This window comes from Anguilla anguilla, chromosome 10 (assembly GCF_013347855.1).
Source record: "Anguilla anguilla isolate fAngAng1 chromosome 10, fAngAng1.pri, whole genome shotgun sequence".
Lineage (NCBI taxonomy): Eukaryota > Metazoa > Chordata > Actinopteri > Anguilliformes > Anguillidae > Anguilla > Anguilla anguilla.
The window spans coordinates 8578184-8597858 of NC_049210.1; the positions used below are offsets into that span (position 1 = coordinate 8578184).

Here is a 19675-nt window from a genome sequence, read left to right on the forward strand (position 1 = left end):
CCTTGTGTCCTGGCTAAATGTCCAGCCTGGCTCTCTCAACCATCTAATTATCCCCCAGTTTAATTGGCTGAAGTTTGTTCTCTCTCTCTCCATCTCAGCTGGTGTGTGGGGAGCCTTTCTGGCACAAAATGGCTGCCATGCATCACCCAGGTGGCTGGTACAAATTGGTGGTGTTTGAGGAGAGTTTCCCCCTCATCACTGTAAAGCGCTTTGAGTGTGAGAAAAGCGCAATATAAATATAAAGGCATTATTAGTATTTTCAAAAATGTTCCAAAGGAAGAAACTGTCGATGAGCAGCGTCTGAATTCCCGCACTCCTCAAGTCCCTGTGTGATCTTAAAAACACTGCACGATTAATGTGAAGGACTGAGAGCGTGCGGCTCCCCTGTCCTGGAGGTCATAACCGTGATGTCACTGCCCGTGCGTTCGTTACCTCACAGGTGGGAGGGTTTTGACTTTTGGCGTGCGGCGCGGGCGGCCGGCGGCGGCTGAGAGATCGGAGCTGAGCGCGCTCCCCGAGACAGACAGACAGCCAGACAAGTCTGCGGCCCGCTCTCACGCACCGTATGAAAGCGGCGTCTGCTTTTTCAAAGCCGGCTCTCTCTCCGCCCCTGCCGTCTGAGCTCGTCCTGAAATGAGCCAAAGCAGAAGCTGCGGAGCGGGGCGGGGCGAAAGAGAAATAGATTTGATCGTTTTATAGTAGGGAGACAGTTTATGTCTGGGTTTTTTTTATTTTTTTTATTTTTTATTTTTTATCTAGATACAGTTTATTCCCTGTTTGGTTTCACAGCATTGCGTAAATCTCCTGTTTATTATTTTTCCCCCATTCATTTCTCCTCTATTCTTTTGATATTTGCCAGCCTCCCTTGTCATGGCCATTGTTTCGCTGTCATTTTCTCCTTTATGTAGTTCAGTGCCCGTCCCCTGTTATATAAGCCCCCCCCCCCCCCCCCCCCCCCCCCCCCCCCCCCCTCAGAAACAGGCTCAGACTCAGTTGCATCGGTTAATTGCTCTACTCCTAAACAGCGGGTCCCCGGCACGTACCCAGATATGTATACTGACATGTACGCTTTCCCTGCTTGTCACCATTAATAGGATTCTTTGGAATCTAGGAAACGAGTCTGCAGTTGAATCAGATCTCACAGGTGGTTAGTAAGTAAACCATCTGTGAGATGTGATTCAGTCGCGTAGACAAATTTATTAGATTTGGCAAATAAAGGTTAATATCCCTGAAACCCTGTCCTGTCCTCTTATTTTCACTTTCTTTCTTTCCCACTGACAACCCTCCCCATATTTCTTTCTCTCCCTCCTTGTCTCTGTCATCTCTCTCTCTCTCCCTCCCTCCCATCATTCTCTCACCGCTTTCTGTCTCATTCTCTCCCTCTTTCTCTGCTCTTTCTCTCTCCCTCCCTCCCATCACTCTCTCTTTCCCTGCTCTCTCTCTCTCTCCCTCCCTCCCTCCCTCCCATCACTCTCCCCCTGCTCTCTCTCTCTCCTTCCTTCCCATCACTCTCTCTTTCTCTGCTATCTCTCCCTCCCTACCCATCACCCTCTCTTTCTCTGCTCTCTCTCCCTCCCTACCATCACCCTCTCTTTCTCTGCTCTCTCTCTCTCTCTTTCCCTGCTCTCTCTCTCTCTCTTTCCCTGCTCTCTCCCTCTCTCCCCCCCCTCTCTCTCTCTCTCTCTCTCCCCCCCCCCTCTCTCTCTCTGTAGTTGGTGGGCGAGCTCTTGCGGGACGGGCAGAGCGTGAGCGTTACTCTCTCTCCCGGAAGCGGGCGAGGCGGGCAGTGGCTGGCGCGCGTTTGGGAGGCGGTGCGGGACGGCGCGGTGCCGGACGTCAGCCTGGTCCCCGTGAGCGTCGCGTACGACCGCCCCCCCGACCCAGGCGCCCCCGGACAGGTCCGTCCCGCCTCGGTGTGGCCCACCGGTCCGTTACGGGCACCGCCTACATCATCGCGGCGCTGTTGCCACGGCGCCGTGAGTGACACTCATCAGGTGCTGTGCAAAGCGGTGTCTGCCCTGTGTTTGAGCGCTGTCGCTATGGTGATTCTCCCAGGGGAGTGTCCTGTCCTTGCTGAGGTACGTGGTGTCGATGCTGAGGGGCGGGCAGAGAGGAAGCATAAGGATCCATTTTGCGCAGGCCTTCTCTCTAAAGGTACATGCGACCCCCTGCCCTGGCCCCCTCTCTGTGTGTGACCGTTTGCCTGAGAGTGACCTCCCTCTGGGACTGCCGTTTACTGTCCGGTTATATCCGCGTATGGTGTGCGTTTGCGTGTACTGTACCTGCTTTGTTTCTGCTGTCTGACTCACCTGTCTCACCCACCTGTCTCATTCACCTGTCTCACCTACGTCCCACCCACCTGTCTCATTCACCTGTCTGTCTGTCATTCTTCCCTCCCCCTTGCTGCTGCCTCAGGAGATGTTTGAGACAGGGAGGTGTCGTGTGGACGGAGGGCGCCCCCTGCAGGAACTGCTGCTCCCTGCAATATTCAAAAACAGGTTTGAAGTCCGCAGTGTGTCCAGCTCTAGTTACGTGGAGTGGGTGTTTCTCAGTTGTCTCTTTGCTTGCAGTGTGCAGTTATGCTGTTTCATAGCCTTATCTCTGGCTGTTTGTATCAGGGTTTATGTTACACACGCAGAAAGAGTGCTCTCTCTACCTCTCCCCCAGGTCTGCTGCCGTATTTGGGCAGAAGTCTGTGTCCTGGGTCCTGCCCCCCTCCTGCTGCCCCGACCTGCCCCTAGCAGAGAGGCAGTTCTGCATCGCCCTCATTGAGCACCTGCTGCACTGTGAGTGTGTGTGTGTGAGTGTCTGTGTGTCTGTGTGTCCACCCCTGCGTAGGTATCAGGCTGTGGTGCAGTGTGTGTGCTGCTTTGTGGGGTGACTGTGCTGTGGTAAATCTCTGCTGCTCTGATGGGAGTGACTGTGCTGTGGTAAATCTCTGTGCTGCTTGGTGGGGTGACTGTGCTGTGTGGTAAATCTCTGTGCTGCTCTGGTGGGGTGACTGTGCTGTGGTAAATCTCTGTGCTGCTCTGGTGGGAGTGACTGTGCTGTGGTAAATGTCTGTGCTGCTCTGATGGAAATGACTGTCCTGTGTGGTAAATCTCAGTGCTACTTGGTGGGAATGACTGTGTGATAAATCTCTGTGCTGTGTGGTAAATCTCAGTGCTACTTGGTGGGAATGACTGTGTGGTAAATCTCTGTGCTGTGTGGTAAATCTCTGTGCTGCTCTGATGGGAGTGACTGTGCTGTGGTAAATCTCTGTGCTGCTCTGATGGAAATGACTGTCCTGGTGGGAATGACTGTATGGTAAATCTCTGTGCTGTGTGGTAAATCTCAGTGCTACTTGGTGGGAATGACTGTGTGGTAAATCTCTGTGCTGCTTGGTGGGAGTGACTGCTGTGTGGTAAATCCCTGTGCTGTGCTCTGTGCTTTCAGCCGCTGCTTCCTGCACAGCCGTGATGTCCACCGGCCTGGTTTCCGGCCTCCTGTTGCACAAGCATCGCAGGGTAACCACCGCCACACCCCCAGCGCCCGCTCTCTCTCTCTCTCTCTCTGTGCTCCGTGCCCTCGCCTGACCCACGGTTCGCCCGCCCGCGGCTGCGTCGCGGCACGGTCCGGCGCTCTGGCCTCGCGCTTTGGGGATGCGTTACCGCGGGTGACGCCAGGTCGTGCGGTGCGGGGACCCAGGGGGAGAGAGAGAGAGAGAGAGAGAGAGCAGCTGGACCCTTTCGCACGGCTAATGACTCGTTAATCACATTATGTAATCGTGCACAAGTGGGCACTGATCGTAAAATGTAAGAGGGAATCGATATGTATGTTGAGTAGGGCTTGATTTTGGGAGCGCTGCCAAGCCCCTCTCTCCTGCCCTGGTTGTTGAGTGTAATTGGAAAGCACTTCACTGTGGTCAACAGGCTATGCTGTCTGCTGTCTGCTACCCTGCTCTCTTTCGTCCTTCCTCTCTCTATCTCTATCTCTCCCTCCCTCCCTCTCTCCCCTCCTCTCTCCATCTCTCTCTCCCTCCCTCCCTCTTTCCCTCACTCTCATCTCTGTCTCCCTCTCTCCCTCCCTCTGTCTCTCTATCTTTCCCTCCCTCCCTCTCTCTCTCTCCCTCCCTCTCTCTCTACCTCCCTCTATCTCTCTATCTGTCTCTCTCTCCAACTCTGTCTCCCTTCCTCCATCTCTCTCTCTCCCGCTCCCTCCCTCTCTCTTACATTCTCTCTCCCTTCCTCGCTCCCTCCCTTCCTCTATCTCTCTCTCTCTCTCTCTCAGGGGGTGCGCCTGTCGCAGCTCTGCCGGGACGCCTCTTGGCTCCTGGAGGAGGTCCTGTTCCGGAACCGGGACGTGGGTTTCGGGGGGTCCCTGTGGGCGGTGGTGTACCACGCCCTGTCCCTGCTGCGGCCCAGCCTGGCCATGGCGCGGCTGCCCCCCGGGGGGGACCCCGTCCTGGCCCCCCGCCTCTCTCCCGCGGCCGTGCTCCGCTTGGCCCGCCACTGCGACGTCCTCACCCACGTCTTCATCCTGGAGGCCGTCGGAGGTGTGTGTCTCCCCCTTACCCTCCCATGTGCTGTAGCTGTGACCTGCGCTCCTGCAGTGTTACCTGCGCACCTGTGCTGTTACCTATGCACCTGCACTGTTATCTGCTTACCTGTGCTGTTATCTGTTCACCTGTGCTGTTACCTGTTCACCTGCACTGTTATCTGTTCACCTGTGCTGTTATCTGTTCACCTGTGCTGTTATCTGTTCACCTGCACTATTACCTGTTCACCTGTGCTGTTATCTGTTCACCTGTGCTGTTAACTGTGCACCTATGCGGTTAGTTGTTCACCGATGCTATTACCTGTTCCCTTTTGCTGTTACCTGTTCACCTGTGGTGTTTCCTGTTCATCTGCTTATCTTATAACCTTATACTGAGTGTAGCTTATGGCTAATTCCTTGTGTGTATGGATCGATGACCGAGTGCATGGTGTGTCAGTGGTCGCGTTAACGCATGATTCTGCAGTTTTGTTTTTTTTTGCAGAAGAAAGCCCAAATGTAGGGAACAAATTATCTGTGTTCTATTAGCACAGATATTCCATGGTCTTTCTTTACAATGATTACAAAGGGCCATGACCCAGACTTGAATCACAAAATAGTTACTCCTGTTTCTCTGAGCCAATTTTTTTTTTTTCGTGTCTGACATTTGTGCTGCTTATTGATCATAATATTTACACAGAAATCGCTTCTAGGATTTTCTAAGATTATTAGCCTGTGTGGCAAAAATTTGTTTTGATCAGAACGGCAAAATGTTATTTTCATCTTATTCCTTCCCGATAATCCCTCCATTTCATCCCGCTTCTGTTACAAGTGTCATAATAAAATAATCAGTGACATACTTTGTCGTGTTATTGTGAGTTGGTGCATTTTGGCAAAAATAATTATTTTGTCAGACTGCAAGTGGATTAGGGCAAAAAGAAGATTTTGATATGTCGTGCATTCCAAAGACACAGCATTCCATGGGCTAGCGCGGCCAACGTGTGTGTACTGGTGTATGAGTCAGTGTGTGTACCCAACGTCTGTGGAGTGTGTGACTGTGTGTATGCATGCACGTGTGAGAGTGCATGGGTGCGTTATGCGTGTGTGTGTGCTTGCGTGTGTGTATCCAGTACCTGTTGAAGTGCGTGTCTTGGTCAGTATGGTGTAGAAGTGGAGGCATTAGTCTGCATGTGTATCAGCATGTGCCGTGTCAGCCATGCTGAGTGAGGTGGCCCGCTGTGGAGGAGGAGGAGGGGGAGCAGGAGCAGGAGGAGGTGGAGGAGGAGGAGGTGGGGGAGAGATGGAGTTTGATGTGGCTCTGGGCCAGGAGGAGCTGACTGAGAAAGCTCTGCAGCTCTGCTACTTACTCCCCTTAGGACACCGTGCTGTGAGTAACACACACACTCACTCACACAAACACACACACACACTCACTCGCACATACACACACACACACACACACACACTCTCGCACACACTCTTACGCACACACACTTACACTCAGACTCACACACACTCACTCGCACTCACACACACACTCACTCACTTGCACTCACACACACACACACCCTGACGTTCGCGCGCTGACCTCTCTGCGGGGCCTTGCTGGCTGACAGTTGAGCACTGTTCTCATGCTCTGTAAGTGCGTGGGGTATTCTTCACCTGAAGACTGCGCGTGTTGTCCCTCTGCTAAAGTAAAAGCAGTTTAGCCAAATAGATGGCTGCGCTGGCCCATTAAACTTCCATTGAATAAGATGCGGCAGCCAGCCCGAGTCAGTCAGTGTGCGTAAATCTACCTCAGTCAGGCACGCTGTATATCCCACCGTCTTCATAGTCTTTTAATCAAAGCCATAAATACTCACTCACCAACCCCCCGTCTCTCTCTCTCTCCCTTTTTCTCTCTCTCTCTCCCTTTTTCTCATCTGCTCTGTCTATCCCTCTCTCTTCCCCTCTCGCTCCCTTCCACCAGTCCCTTTTCGCTCTCTCTCTTTTCCTCCCTATTGCTCTCCCTCGTTTCCCCCGGCCTCCCCCGTGCTTCATTGCCTTCCCTTCATCTTTGTCTTATTTCCATTCCCTACATGCCCGTTCTCGGGTCCCTGTCTATTTACGGGATGGAAACACATCAAGACCCGTCTGCCTGCGTCTGCCAGGAAGATAGATGTTTACTTTCTGTATCTCGCTCTTCGTTATTTACTCTGTGATTGCTCTCTCTCGCTCTCTCTCTCTCTCTCCCCCCCCCCCCCTTCTCTGCTATCTCTCTGTGAGCGTGGCTGGACTGTGCGGAGTGTGTGTGGAGTTTTTATTTAATGCATTTAATTTGATAAAGTATTTTCAAGTATTTTACAATCACTCTCTCTCTCCCTCCCTCTTTCTTTCTGGATCTGTCTTTGGCTCTGTCTTTCTCTCTCTCTCTGTTCCACTCTCTCCTTCTCAATTCAGTTCAAATTAAATTCAAATGGAGCTTTATTGGCATGAAATAGTGTTTGTAAAGCATAGAAAACATTTTACAAACATTAATAAAAAAAACAATAAGTCACAATAATTATAATTGAAAGTTGATTCAAACAATCTATATTTTTCATCTGTATACACATATATACCTAGACGCCAATATACAATTATATACGCATACATCTACATGCACATGCACACATTCACACACCATGCAACATGCACATATATGCATAAACAAACATACATGCATGTATACTGCAGTGTGCATGCACATATATATGCACATACATACATACATACTGTACATACTAGAACACATACCATACGCATTATGATATAAATAGACAAGCACATAGGCACACATGCATTTATATGCATACTGTATATACATACGTATACATGCTCACACACATTGTGTATACATACAAATACATCTACTCGTATATACTACATACTGTAGGTGCACTGGTGCAACTTAATAAATCTCTCTCTCTCTCTCTCTCTCAGCCATGTCAGTCTCCTCTCAGCTTTGCTTTGGATGCGGTGGACAGTCTGGTGCGCTGTGGTATTCTGGTTATGGAAGAGGTGAGACACACGGACTCTCTTCACACAGAAAAAGAGTACAGTGTGTGTCAGACAGCGTGAGTCGGACCGGCAGATAGGAAAAAACAAACATGACTGAGCATCACGACAGAGGAACGCACCCCTCACACTTTAAGCCCCAGCGTCTTAACCGCAGCCGAAACGCGATTTGTCGACGGCGCTGTCAGTCCGGGGGGGTGGGGGGTAGTGGGCGGGGCTTCGCCGTCCCGCTCTCCCTTTCGCAGCCGCGTTGACAGGAAAGACGGGGGAGTGATTGACGCCTCGTGCGGCGGCGCACGCGGAGAGGAGAAAACGCTGTGCGCCGCGGCAGCCGAGGCGGCGAGGGCTCTTTGATCCCGCCCCCTCTGCCGATTAGGACCGCGCCTCCTCGGCGCTCCGGCGCTGTGGCTCGCCGCAGGTGGCCCGGTGTAATTATGCAGATTGTCCATCTGCTGGGCGCGGCGGCTCTGTGGAGATAGACGCCGCAGCGCTGCGGAGCCTCTCCCCGCAGCCTCCAGCCTGGCGGCGAGGACCGGGCCCAGCGCGAGCCCCTTCTCAGCGCCAGTGACCCGAGAGACGCAAGCTGCCGGTCTGGCACAGTCACTTAGAGATAATGTGTACTGTTTCTGTGTGTGTGTGTGTGTGTGTGTGTGTGTGTGTGTGCGCGTGTGTGTGTGTGTGTGTGTGTGTGTGTGTGCGCGTGTGTGTGTGTGTGTGTGTGTGTGCGCGCGCGTGTGTGTGTGTGTGTATGTGTGTGTGTGTGTATGTGTGTGTGTGTGTGTGTGTGTGCGTGTGTGTGTGCGTGTATGTGTGTGTGCGCGTGTGTCTAGCTGCCCAGGGACCGCCCTGTGTGTGACTTTCTGAGGAAACAAGGCACTCTCACGTGGAGCACGATGGATGACCAGGACCACAGCGACTCCGACTGCGAGGACCAGGAAACGCGCTGCTACAAGGTAGCCCAGCCGGGGGTCGTACTGCTGCACCCCCCCCCCCCCCCCCCCCCAAATTCAGCTGAATTTATCAGCGATGCTCGGCCCCCCCTCCCTCTCTCATTCCCTTAGCTACACACTCTGTATTCACTCTGTATGCCATTTCCTGCAGTCATGGGAAAATTGCCATCACAGCTTTTTTTATTATTAAAAACAACAATACTGTTTATTAGATTAAACTTTATTGATCACTGCAGTTCTTTAAAAGTTTTAGAATTTCAGTTGACAAACTGCTGTGCTCAGAAACAACTGACCAGTACAGACAAACGGGGAATGAGGGGTGACAGAACTTGAATCGGGGACAAAAATTGGGTGGCGTGGCATGGCAGTGGAGTCGGGAGACGCCGTGAGCGAGGTTTGACTCGGCGCAGTTCCGCGTGACGGGACCTCCACCGCTCTGGTTTGTACAAAGGGATCTGATCGGGCAGAGAGTCTGACGCTGCAGCTGGGCTGTATGGGGGAAGCGAGAGTTTGCGGTCTGAGTCACTGTGGGGGTGATGCGGCACTGCTTTGATGCGGCACGCTACGCAGGAGTCTCATGACACAGGCTGACGCAGCGGATTGCTGTTAGCTGAGCGACTGAGCGGGCTCGCATGCGGACGCAGGGCTGTCCTTATGCCTTGGCCCACTTTTCTTTTGCCTTTTTCTTTGAAGAGCAGGAAGAGGCAACTATTTTTTTTTTTTAAAGTCAGACGATTTATATCTGGCAATTGCTTACTGTAAATTTCTTGTGACTGATTTAAATGGTTACAGGAATGCACGTAGTGATATGTGTGGAATGTTCAAAAAAAAAGAAAAGTACTGCCAGATTGCTTCGGTTTAGCTATCGTAAACACTAATAAATTGGCGCAAGACCCACAGCCAGGACAGTCCTATACAAACCGAATCATTCCAGAAAGAACTGGACCACACAGTTTAGAATATTTAACGAAGAGAAACGGTCAAGGCGAGACTGAGTGTTTGAGGTCAGTGGCATCGTTTTTCCTTCAATTTTGTTAAATTGCTCAAATAATTCTGTGCGCCCAGCTCTCAGTCTTTGGGTTCAAGATAAGGACTCCTTTTATGTCGGCTGTGTTGCTGTGTTGGACTCTCAGGCTGCCAGAACTGATTTTGTGTTCACAGAATGACTCCGCTATGCAAATGAGGAAAGTTTCTTACACCCTCGCCCCTGGGAGTGAGTTTCCTAATCTGGGCTTTGTTTGGTAATGCCGTCTGATGTTAACTTTAATAGTGACAAGCTAGCGGCGAGCGTGCAGGGGTGCCTGCTGGGATACGATCCGTACGGACTCCCGCCTCTGTTCTTCCCTTCTCAGCTCAGCCAGCCCAGCCAGTGCCCGGACCTGCTCTTCTTCCTGTGCAGTCTGCTCAGCGTCCAGCTGAGGGCGCTCTCCTGGGCCATCGACGCTCTGCCGAGCATCCACACCCCTCTTCCAGGTCAGGGGTCAAAAGCGGCCGCACTTCACCAACCCCGCTCAGTCTCTCTCTCTCGCAGTTCCCCAGCTTCCATGGGCTTTTATCCTGGGGCTAACCACAGAACAGGTAAACTAAAACGAGGCCGTCTCAGACTGGCATCAGGCCCACAAGCACTTGCCTCCGTTTTTATCTCCCCAACATTGACGTCAGTAGGTAACCGCAGGGATGGATGCAGTTGCGTTCCGCTCTCCGGTCGGCTGTTAGCCACTGCGGCCGTTAGCCGGCGGCTCAGCGGAGCGACCATCGCCACTCGAGCTGCGCTCGTCATTGCTCGCGAGCGTGCGCCCTCTTCGCCGGACTCCCATCGATCCGCCAATCAGTCGCCCTCCTGATCAGTGCCGAGCCTGTGCAGGACTGCATCGAGCGCAGAAGCAGGGAAAGACAGCCATTGATTGGGCTCCGGGCGGGGGTGTGGGGCATGGGGGGGGGGGGGGGGGGTGTCTAAGCCCGCATTCCTCATTCCGGAGAGTTCCGCGGAGCAGCGAGCTCTGCTGTCTGAACACGCTGTGATCGCCCGCGGATTTCTCTCAGGCGCTGACAGGAGAGGGAGACGGGCTGCCGGACCGGCCCGGTCTGGCCCCGCCCGCCCCCGCGGCTGCAGGTGGCATCGAGCGGGCGCACCGGGGGCGGCGAGCGATTTTGGGTTGTGAGGGGAAGCAGCTGCACCCCTGTCCTGTGAACTGCAGTGTCTTTCTCTCACCCCTCCCCCCCCCCCCCTTTTGCAGAGCCTGAGTGTGTGGCAGAGCTGCACGCCCGCCTGTGTGACAGAGCCAGACAGGACGGACGACGTTTCGGTAAGAACCCCCCCACCCCACCCCACCCCACCCGCCTCCCGTCCCTCAGACCCAACACACGCAACACAACCCAGCCCACCCCCGCCGCGGATCACACTGAATACTAACTCACTCACTTCAAACGATCAGCACAAAGAAAGAAGAATCAAACGCGTCTCCTCAGGAGCACCCAGAAGTCCTCAGAGCCCCGACTCCTGTCAGGCTGTGGCGGTCTTGGCGCGAAGGTGACGGTGCTTTTTGAGGAGGCTTTGGGCCTGTTACGTTTTGTTTTCGCATGGATTGCAACGCATGACAAATTCCAGTGTTACACCGGAAGCATGATCAATAGTGTCGTTGTAATAATAGTGCTGCTGCTCCAACCTCCGGAGAGGTTTCACGTCTGAAATTCCAATTGGTCCTCAAAGTGGGTTTTATTGCTGTTCTTGCATCTCGCAGTTGTGGATTAAGAACCGGTCCAGTTTAATGTCACAAATAAAACTCAGCCAAAGCTGTAACCTGTCCTTTTTGCGCTCTGTCTGAGAAATAATTTTGTGCAGATTGGCAAAGAGTGTTCATTCTTTCTCAAAGAGAGTTGTTATCTGGCAAAGTTATTCATAGGAAAACTGACTCTTAAAGGTCTGTTTTAATACTACAATCATGTTCAGCACCTGACAAAAAGAAAAGTTGTGGCAAAATTAACTTGTTTTCGGTACACGAGGAACCAAAATAAAAAAATAAATGAAAACAAAATTAGCCTTAGGCCCCTTCTAAGGCAGTGATGCCTTTCTGAAAATGGAATCGACAAAAGATCGGTATGGAGTTAGGACTGTGTCACTGGGGAGTAGTTAAAGATTGTGGAGCGAGGACGGTTAAAGGTAGAAGTTTCACTTTTTATGCATTTGAACAACGAGTCTACACACATACAAACCAAATCTGCAACATTGCTGCTCATGTTTATGCATTTACATTTCAGTCCTTTAGACCCTCTTATCCAGTGTGACTTACACAGCTTCCAGTGTTTTTTTTTTACATAGTAACCCAGCCGTGGTTTGTGAGTGCACAGCCGCATATTTACTGAAGTAATTGGGGTTAAGCGCCTTGCTGAAGGCACTGACCCTGAACCGGAGGCTTGCTGCCCCGTGGACACCAGCCCCGTTCCCTAACCAGCATGCCGCACTGGCTCTAACCAGCGTGCGAACGCTCTCCAACACCGCGTGTTCGTTTACCCCGCTTCCGTTTTAATTGATTTCGCGTTGATTGATTTTGCCGAGATGATGTGGAGAAAATGAAGATGTCAGTTGAGACTCCCCGCACCACCCCCCCCCCCCCCCCCCCCCCGGCTCCCGGTGATGTTTTCGAAAACAGTACGGTTGCGCGTGAGGCCTAGCTAGCGTGCGGCTAAAGGCTTGCCAACACGAAGACTAATCCTAAACACAATATGTTGTATTGGGGGGGGGGGGAATGTGTTCCGCCAACACGTTCACGTAAATACACGCTGTTATGGCTGAGATTCTTAGGAGATTACGTCTATATGCGTAAGCCGGTATCGTGAAGTATTTACAATGAGATCTCGCTGTACCAGACAGATGTGCTGGTCCCACGCTAAGCTACAAACGAGAGTTAGGAGTATGGAAGGAGTATTTAGTTATACCCTGAGTCACAGTTCACTGCAGTTTGCAAAGGTTAGACCAGGAAATGTTTCCTAGTCAATATCATGCAATTCCACGTATATTCAGTACAGCACCCGACAGAAAAGAAACAATCTCAGGCCTGCCACATGGACCTAATCAAATCATATTGAAAATCTGATAGAGGGAGAGGGGGTGTGTGCGCGCATGTGAATGCGTGTGTGTGCGCATGTGAATGCGTGTGCGTGTGCATGTTTGTGTTCCCTTGCATGTGGCCATGTTGCATATTTCTCATGTAATGGATTGCTGAAATTATTAAGGTGATTGGTTCGTGACAGTTTTGTTAAACTGCTAGTACACTTAGTCACGCTTTGGAAGACACACCTGTGGGCTGTGGAGATAAAATCTAAATGAATGCAAATAAAATGTAATAGGTAAAGTGTTCCTGGACAGTCTTTCATCTTTATGCATTCCGGGGTATTGATTGACTCCATCGACTCTTTAATTTGTCACAGAAGCTAGTGTGTAACAGTGACATTAAGGCTGGTGTTGAGCTACAGGACGAAGAGCGTGCTGCTTAGTAGCAACACGCTGAATGCTAAACATTTATTTCAAAGGGCGTCACAGACCCTGTCCTGAACAAGCGTTCCCTTTGTCAACGAGAATGGGGGGAAAAAACGTGCGCACAGACACTCTATTCTGGCTCATCTGGTTCACCTGTCACCCCCGGGGTGGTACAGCTCAGACCACGTTTTTTAAGCGCGAGGGAAGGTTCTGTTCACAGCGTGCATGATCTGTCGCGACACACGTGCGTGCAAACCAGCCGTGGCTGCTTTCATAACCGCCGTGGCCGTTGCGAGTCACCGGAGGCGTGTGTTAATGATGACTGATAGGAGTCAGGATGCACTGCTCCGGCTACTGATGGGCGATGGTTTTAGCACGAGAGTGGCGCGTTAAGCGTTTAATGAGTCGGTTGCCAAATCAATCGTGCGCCCCCCACCCCCCCCCCCCCCCCTTTCCTGCGAGGCCCTCCTCGCGCTTTCAAGTGGACCTCAAAGCCAGGCTGGCCTTTTGCGCGGAGAGACGGGTTAAAGGAAGTGAAAGAGAAAACAAGGGAAGGGAGAAGTGAAGGGAGAGCGAAAAGGCAGAGAAGCGATGAAACGCAGAACTTGAAAGGGTGAAGCGGAGAGCCGTTTCCTCAGATACCTAACCGAAACGAGGACAAGAAGTTCTCCCCCCCCTCCCACCCCCTTTTTTCCCCCACTGACACATTTACATAAATACAAGCTGTTACGCCGTTTCTCAGGACATTATGTCTATGTGCATATTCCATTATCATGAAGCATTTGCAGTGAGATCTTGCTGTACCAGACAGATGTGCTGTCCCACGCTAGCCTACAAACAGTAGGAGTATGGAAGGAGTATGTGGTTATAGCCTGAGTCACAATTCGCTGCAGTTCGCGACTAGGAACCGTTTCCTGGACAGTATCATGTGCCATGCCGTGTATATTCAGTACAGCACCCGACAGAAAAGAAACAATCTTAGGGCTGCCATGAACCTAATCAAATTCTTACTGAAAATCTGATGAGGGAGAGGGGTGTGTGTGTGCAGGTGTGTGCGTGTGTGAATGCGCACGTGTGTGAATGCGCACGTGTGTGAATGCGCACGTATGTGTGTTCCCGTGCACACCAGTGTGTTGCATATTTGTCATATTAATCGATTGCTGAAATGATTAATGTGATTGTTTCGTGATCGTTTCGTTAAACTGACAGTAAACCTTGGAAGACACACCTTGTAGTGATAAAATCAAAATGCAATCAGAATGCAAATAGAAAAAATTAAGGGAAAAGGGTCTTTTAATTTTTATGCATTCTGGGGTGTTGATGGACTCTTCGTGTTTTTTTTGTTATTTGTTTTATGCGTTGCAGGGTATTGATTGTCTCTTGATGTTTTAATCGTTTTCGTGCAGAGAGCTCGGCGGCAGCCGTGGCGAGGGAGGCCGTCCGCACGCTGACCGATCTGGGGGTGAGTATCGCCGCGGTGACCGCCGGGGGAACGAGCCGTCGGGGCTGCGGAGACGAGCTCGCGCGTCCGCTCGATGGGACGACGCTCACGCGGCTCTTAGTGCCGAGAGGAACGCCTCCTCAGAGGTCATCCGAAATAACCTTCATCACCGAAGGACGCTCTGGAGAACGGGCCCTTCGGTGTTGGGACTCTTTGTTTGGGCGGCGTTGAGTAAGCGATGGTGCCTTCGCAGCGGAAGTGTAGCGTAGAGCGCGTGTGTTGCTGGTGCTTCCCATTGGTCCATCTGTGTCTGCACGCGTTTGATTGGGGGAGGTGGGAATTACTGTAGCTCTGATGGGGGTCTTGGCTGGGAGGCAGTGATCTCTGTCTGTCTGTCTCTGTTGGTCTGTCTGTCTGTCCCTCTTTCTTTCCCCAGCTCATGTCATCCTTCCCTCAGAATGGATATCTGCTGGGAGGCAGTAATCTCTCCCTCTGTCTGTCTGTCTGTCTGTCTGTCTGTCTGTAGCTCATGTCAGACTTCTCTCAGAATGGATATCTGCTGGGAGGCAGTGATCTTTCCCTCTGTCTGTCTGTCTGTCTGTAGCTCATGTCAGACTTCTCTCAGAATGGATATCTGCTGGGAGGCAGTGATCTTTCCCTCTGTCTGTCTGTCTGTCTGTCTGTCTGTAGCTCATGTCAGGCTTCCCTCAGAATGGGTTTGTGCAGTGAATTTCTCACAGCTCCGTAGGTCACAGGCGAGACTTGTGGAAGAAGCGAGATGAGGAGAGAGAGAGAGAGAGGGAGGGAGGGAGAGGGAGGGAGAGCGAGAGAGAGAAGACAGGGGGAGGACAGGAGGTTGATAAGGTTGGCTGGAGTCGGCCTTTATGAAAGGGCTGCATGTGGATGTGGGAGCAGAGGGGGAGACGGGCCTTCTGCACTGGCTGGGGCTGCTGCTGGAGCCACTCCTGTCATACAAATAAAGTCAAGAAAATTGGATTAGAATTGAGCTGACAGGAAATAAGCGAGTAGGCAGCGGTGCCGAAGTGATGATGAGAAACAGATGAGAAAAGTCAGAGAGAGGGAGAAAGAGAGAGAGGAATGGAAGAGGGAGGAGGCCGGCGGGATGGAAGACGTGGACTGTGCGTGCATGTTCGTTTTCGCAGAGTGTTTGCAGTGCTGTTTGTGCGTGTGTCTTCAGCGCATGTGTTGTGTCGGCAGGCGCTGGAGGAGGTGGTGGAGATCGACGGCGTATACCTTGGGATCGGTCCCCTCTTCCAGCAGGCCGAGAGCAGGGAGAAGCTGCACAAGTTCATCTGCCAGTTCCTCTGCACTTAGCCTGTCGCCAACGCCATCTAGCTTCCCCGTGTAATTAGGCTAATCCGCTGCGTAAAAAGGACATGTTCCCGAGCTTAAAATACACAAGCGCTGCCGCCCTTCTGTTTTAACTTGCGCAGCCCGTGTTTAATAATAGTGTGATGACTCAGTGCCCAGTCTTTCCCCAGGAGCTGGGGCCAGTTTGCGCGTTATGGGGTGCCAGCTGTGTTGGCGTACGAAGTGTTAAGCAGCTTCCATGAGTATTTTTTTTTTTCTCCGCGCTCACAGTTAACAGTGATGCGCCGTTAATCGCACACGCACGCTGTGCGTAGTTCCTCTGGGCCGCCTTGCGCCTTTCTGTTAATTGGATGGTTCTGTGCTGTTTTAAGCCTGCTTTTGATTTGCCGCGCTTTAAAGTGGCACGTTTCCTAATCAAAGGTTACTTTCTTGTAAATTAGTTTTGCGTGGGTTCCGTTTGAAAAGTGTTATCGCCAGACCAAAGAATGAAAGAAACTATATAAAGGAGTCTCTTGCGTTGTACTATTTTTTTGTTTCAGTTAATGGAGGTTTTTTTGTGTGTGATTGTATAGCCCTCTTGTGTTTTCTCAATAAATATGACATTGCCTCACTGGAAGCCAGAGATCCATGGTGCTCAGTTTTTCAAGTGCATCGTGAATGATCTCTTATTTCTACACGTGTGTTCTGAAATTGCCTATAAATAATGTGGTCGGGGTCAGTTTGTCAAGTGCACATGTAAACGTTCGCCTGCGCACGGGCTGGGGTTATAGCTGGAGCGAGCCAATCAGAGCTCCATACGCTCAGCGCATCTCTGATGAGAACGTGCGTTCCCCCCTGTAAGAACACAATCACCGAGCACGAACTGCGAAGGGAGAAAGGGTGATTATTCTGCAAAGGGGGCTAGTGAACTGGATCCCATGTGACAAAAACACAGCCTGGGAAGATGACCCCTGGTAAGATGGTGAGATGAAATCAATATGTGCTACAGGAGTGAAGAGGGTGGACTGACGTGCAGGAGTGTGATGTGTTCCTGAGCGGGGGAAATGAAAGAATTCAACTGGCTTGGCTGCTCTACATTTTCTTCCCATCCCCTGCTACAAAGTGTTATTTTTAGCGAAATATTCTCCTGACTTAGTTACTGACCTTCAGGAAAGCTGGTTGTGTCCAGGGTAGTTTATCAAGTCGATGGATTACAAGTAGATGCATTTTTATTTGAGCCGGTGTTGCTTTCTTTAATTGCATGCTCATAGTTTGATAGTGTCTAAATGAATGAGGCCCAATTAGGTTAACAGATGTACACCATCACGCTTACCTTAACCCTCGGGCAAGTTCTAACATTTTTGTTTCCTTTTTTGGACGTGCAGAAGTACAACTAGAAGTAGTTGAACAGCATGAACATGCCATTATACGATTGAGTAAATACATTTTTGGAGAAACGTGAAGTTCCCTTGGTGTACATTTATTCAATTTTAGGAGCAACTGCAATTACTCCAGAGAGATTAATTAAATTTAAATTGTGTCCTCAACGTCCCTGCATGTCTGCAATAACAGACAGTGGATCCTTTAGAGAATATAGTTTTCTTTTTCTGTTCCATGATTTATCCCCTTCGAAGCATCTGCAGTTTTACATTTTGGTCTGGATTTTAAGTGAAATTGATCTTTTAGTCACACTTGATTCTTTTATTGAAGCATTATTCTAAAGATTTCACAGTATGTTTTAACTTCTATAGGCAACAGGTACAATGCCTCTCAGGACTGGAATTAATAAAGGTACACATCACCAATGGCAGGTTTTGATCATTTATGCACTATATTTCACACAAAGAACTGTGTTCTTCTATGCATCATTTCTGCATCTGTTGTGTACCTTTGGCATGTCACTGTCTCACTGTGTATTAGTGAAGCATTAATCTACCTGCCTCTAAAACTTCTACCTTTATTTTTTTATCTGTTTATTTTAAACCACTGTGTCATGCCACTGTGGGTGTTTTATAGGGGTATTTATATTCATGTGGGATAATTCTGTTAATACCCAATCAGGAAAACTCTATGCTCTTTAGTAAACTTTAAATTGAACGCGGCAAATTTAATCATCAATACAAATTCAGGGGCATATTCCTTGTCTGCTTCAGGCACATTCCAGACACAAACCATTCTCTCCAAAAGCCTCAGCCTTTCTTTAATACAAGAAGCTTTGAGATCTCAGACCTAAGAGCTGTCTTTTAGAGCAGAAGTTGGGAAACTTTAGGACTTGATCGAATCGATTTATGTATGTGGAGATGCTCGCACAGCAGTATGTGATTATTATTATTTTATTTTTTTTGGAGTACCATTGGACAAAGACAAAGTAAAGTCCTCAAAGCAACAGCAAAAGTAGAATGAGAAAAATCAGATGGGCGGAATCTATCGAGTGCAAACTAACTTTGAATTTTTTAAATTATTTTTTTAAAGAAGTAATTATGTTTCAGAAGCTCTGTTTCCAGGAATCAGTTTGAAACGTGGACTCGCGGTGCCAGCAAAACACAACCTTTATCACTCTGAGGCTGAAAATTATTTCATTGCTTGCCTGCAGTTTTGCTCCTTGTCTTCAGGCCAAACTTACGTTATTAATTATGAACTGAACATTTGGAGTTTTGGTTTTGGTTATTGGGGGGGGGGGGGGGGCAACCACTCTACTAAAAAAAAAAAAATATTACTGCCTCATTTCTAATGAAACAGAAAAAAGTACTAGAATAAACTGGGATTTTAATCATGCACGTAAAGTGTGGATTTATATTTTTAACCACACCTCATTTTGGCCACTGCTATTGAACCGGCTCTGGTGATAAGTCTTGATTTATTATGATAGCTTTGCCTCTCATAATTGTGTCTAATTCAGCAGGTGCCAATATTTCTGTACGTCTACGTTGCACAATCTGATGTGCTGAATGAGAGCATGTGCACAGTACATTAAGTACAGGCTGTCTGTTGGAACCTTCTAGAAAGTCCCTCCAGGCCTGACCAATGAGTCATTTTCACTCGCCCTCCGCTTCGCCCCGAGACAAAGACGGTGCATATGCATGTGCGCTCACGTTCCGCTGATATATCCCAGGGTTCCTATTGTAATTGGCTGCTCGCCAAGTGGTGGCAAGGCACAGAGCGCATAGATTAGCCGGCTGTGACAAGAGCGAGTCCGTCCATGTCTTTTCCCCGTTGGGTCTGGTTGTGTAACGGGCAAGGGGCTAGCCGAAGGGGCTGAAACGTGACGCATTTTTGTTCTATACGCTCTCACGCACTCACAACCCACACGTGCAGCCGAAGAATTCGCTCCGTGTTCTACTTAGCTATCACTTTGCTAAAACTTACTGAATTAATTTTCTGTGTTTTGTGTGGGAGTAAAGCAGAGTTTGAAACTTTTGTTCCAACTCTATTCATTTTTCCCAGGGGTTTTAGACGTTATGGTTGTGTAAGTGTAACTAAACATAGATCGTCATAATAAATAATCATTATTGATTTTTTCCTTCCTAGCGTCTATGACTACATATGTTCAGGAAAATAAAGTTGCACTATATAGCACCTGTACACAGCAAATATAAAAATCTCTTTTCTGTTTGGCTTTCTCCTGCAGACACAATTACTACAAAGCTAATACCACATGGTAATAGAACTACATCCATACTACATCCTAATAGAAGGAAGGGTTAAAGATATTTTACTAGTAAGTATAACAGTATTATGCTTCTACAAAAAATAAATTCCGAGTACACTAGTTATTATTTTCAAGTTTAGATGCATACTTTAACAGTTTCAGAACTGCTCAGGAATGTGTTGTGTACAGTATCACAGCCTGGATTATTAGCTGGGGATCATGTATAAACTTAAATGAAACCGCTGAAAGTTGTCATATCAATAAAGCACAAGCTAGAGGATGAAATGTAACCGTTGTGG

At 49.6% G+C, this 19675-nt stretch overlaps 1 protein-coding gene across 3 annotated transcripts in view; it reads left to right on the forward strand.

Moving 5' to 3' along the window:
* The window catches only part of gpat2 (glycerol-3-phosphate acyltransferase 2, mitochondrial), a 99601-nt gene extending 83620 nt beyond the window's left edge, over window positions 1-15981 (forward strand). For all 3 annotated transcript variants that reach the window (XM_035435985.1, XM_035435984.1, XM_035435983.1), the window contains 13 exons: window positions 1713-1898; window positions 2056-2154; window positions 2416-2498; window positions 2668-2786; window positions 3436-3506; window positions 4270-4534; window positions 5712-5899; window positions 7474-7551; window positions 8379-8501; window positions 9851-9971; window positions 10736-10804; window positions 14382-14437; window positions 15635-15981. In XM_035435985.1, the coding sequence (XP_035291876.1) occupies window positions 1713-1898; window positions 2056-2154; window positions 2416-2498; window positions 2668-2786; window positions 3436-3506; window positions 4270-4534; window positions 5712-5899; window positions 7474-7551; window positions 8379-8501; window positions 9851-9971; window positions 10736-10804; window positions 14382-14437; window positions 15635-15751 (1575 nt within the window). In that variant the 3' untranslated portion in view covers window positions 15752-15981. The remainder of the gene's footprint in view (window positions 1-1712; window positions 1899-2055; window positions 2155-2415; window positions 2499-2667; window positions 2787-3435; window positions 3507-4269; window positions 4535-5711; window positions 5900-7473; window positions 7552-8378; window positions 8502-9850; window positions 9972-10735; window positions 10805-14381; window positions 14438-15634) is intronic.
* The last annotated feature ends 3694 nt before the right edge of the window (window positions 15982-19675 follow it).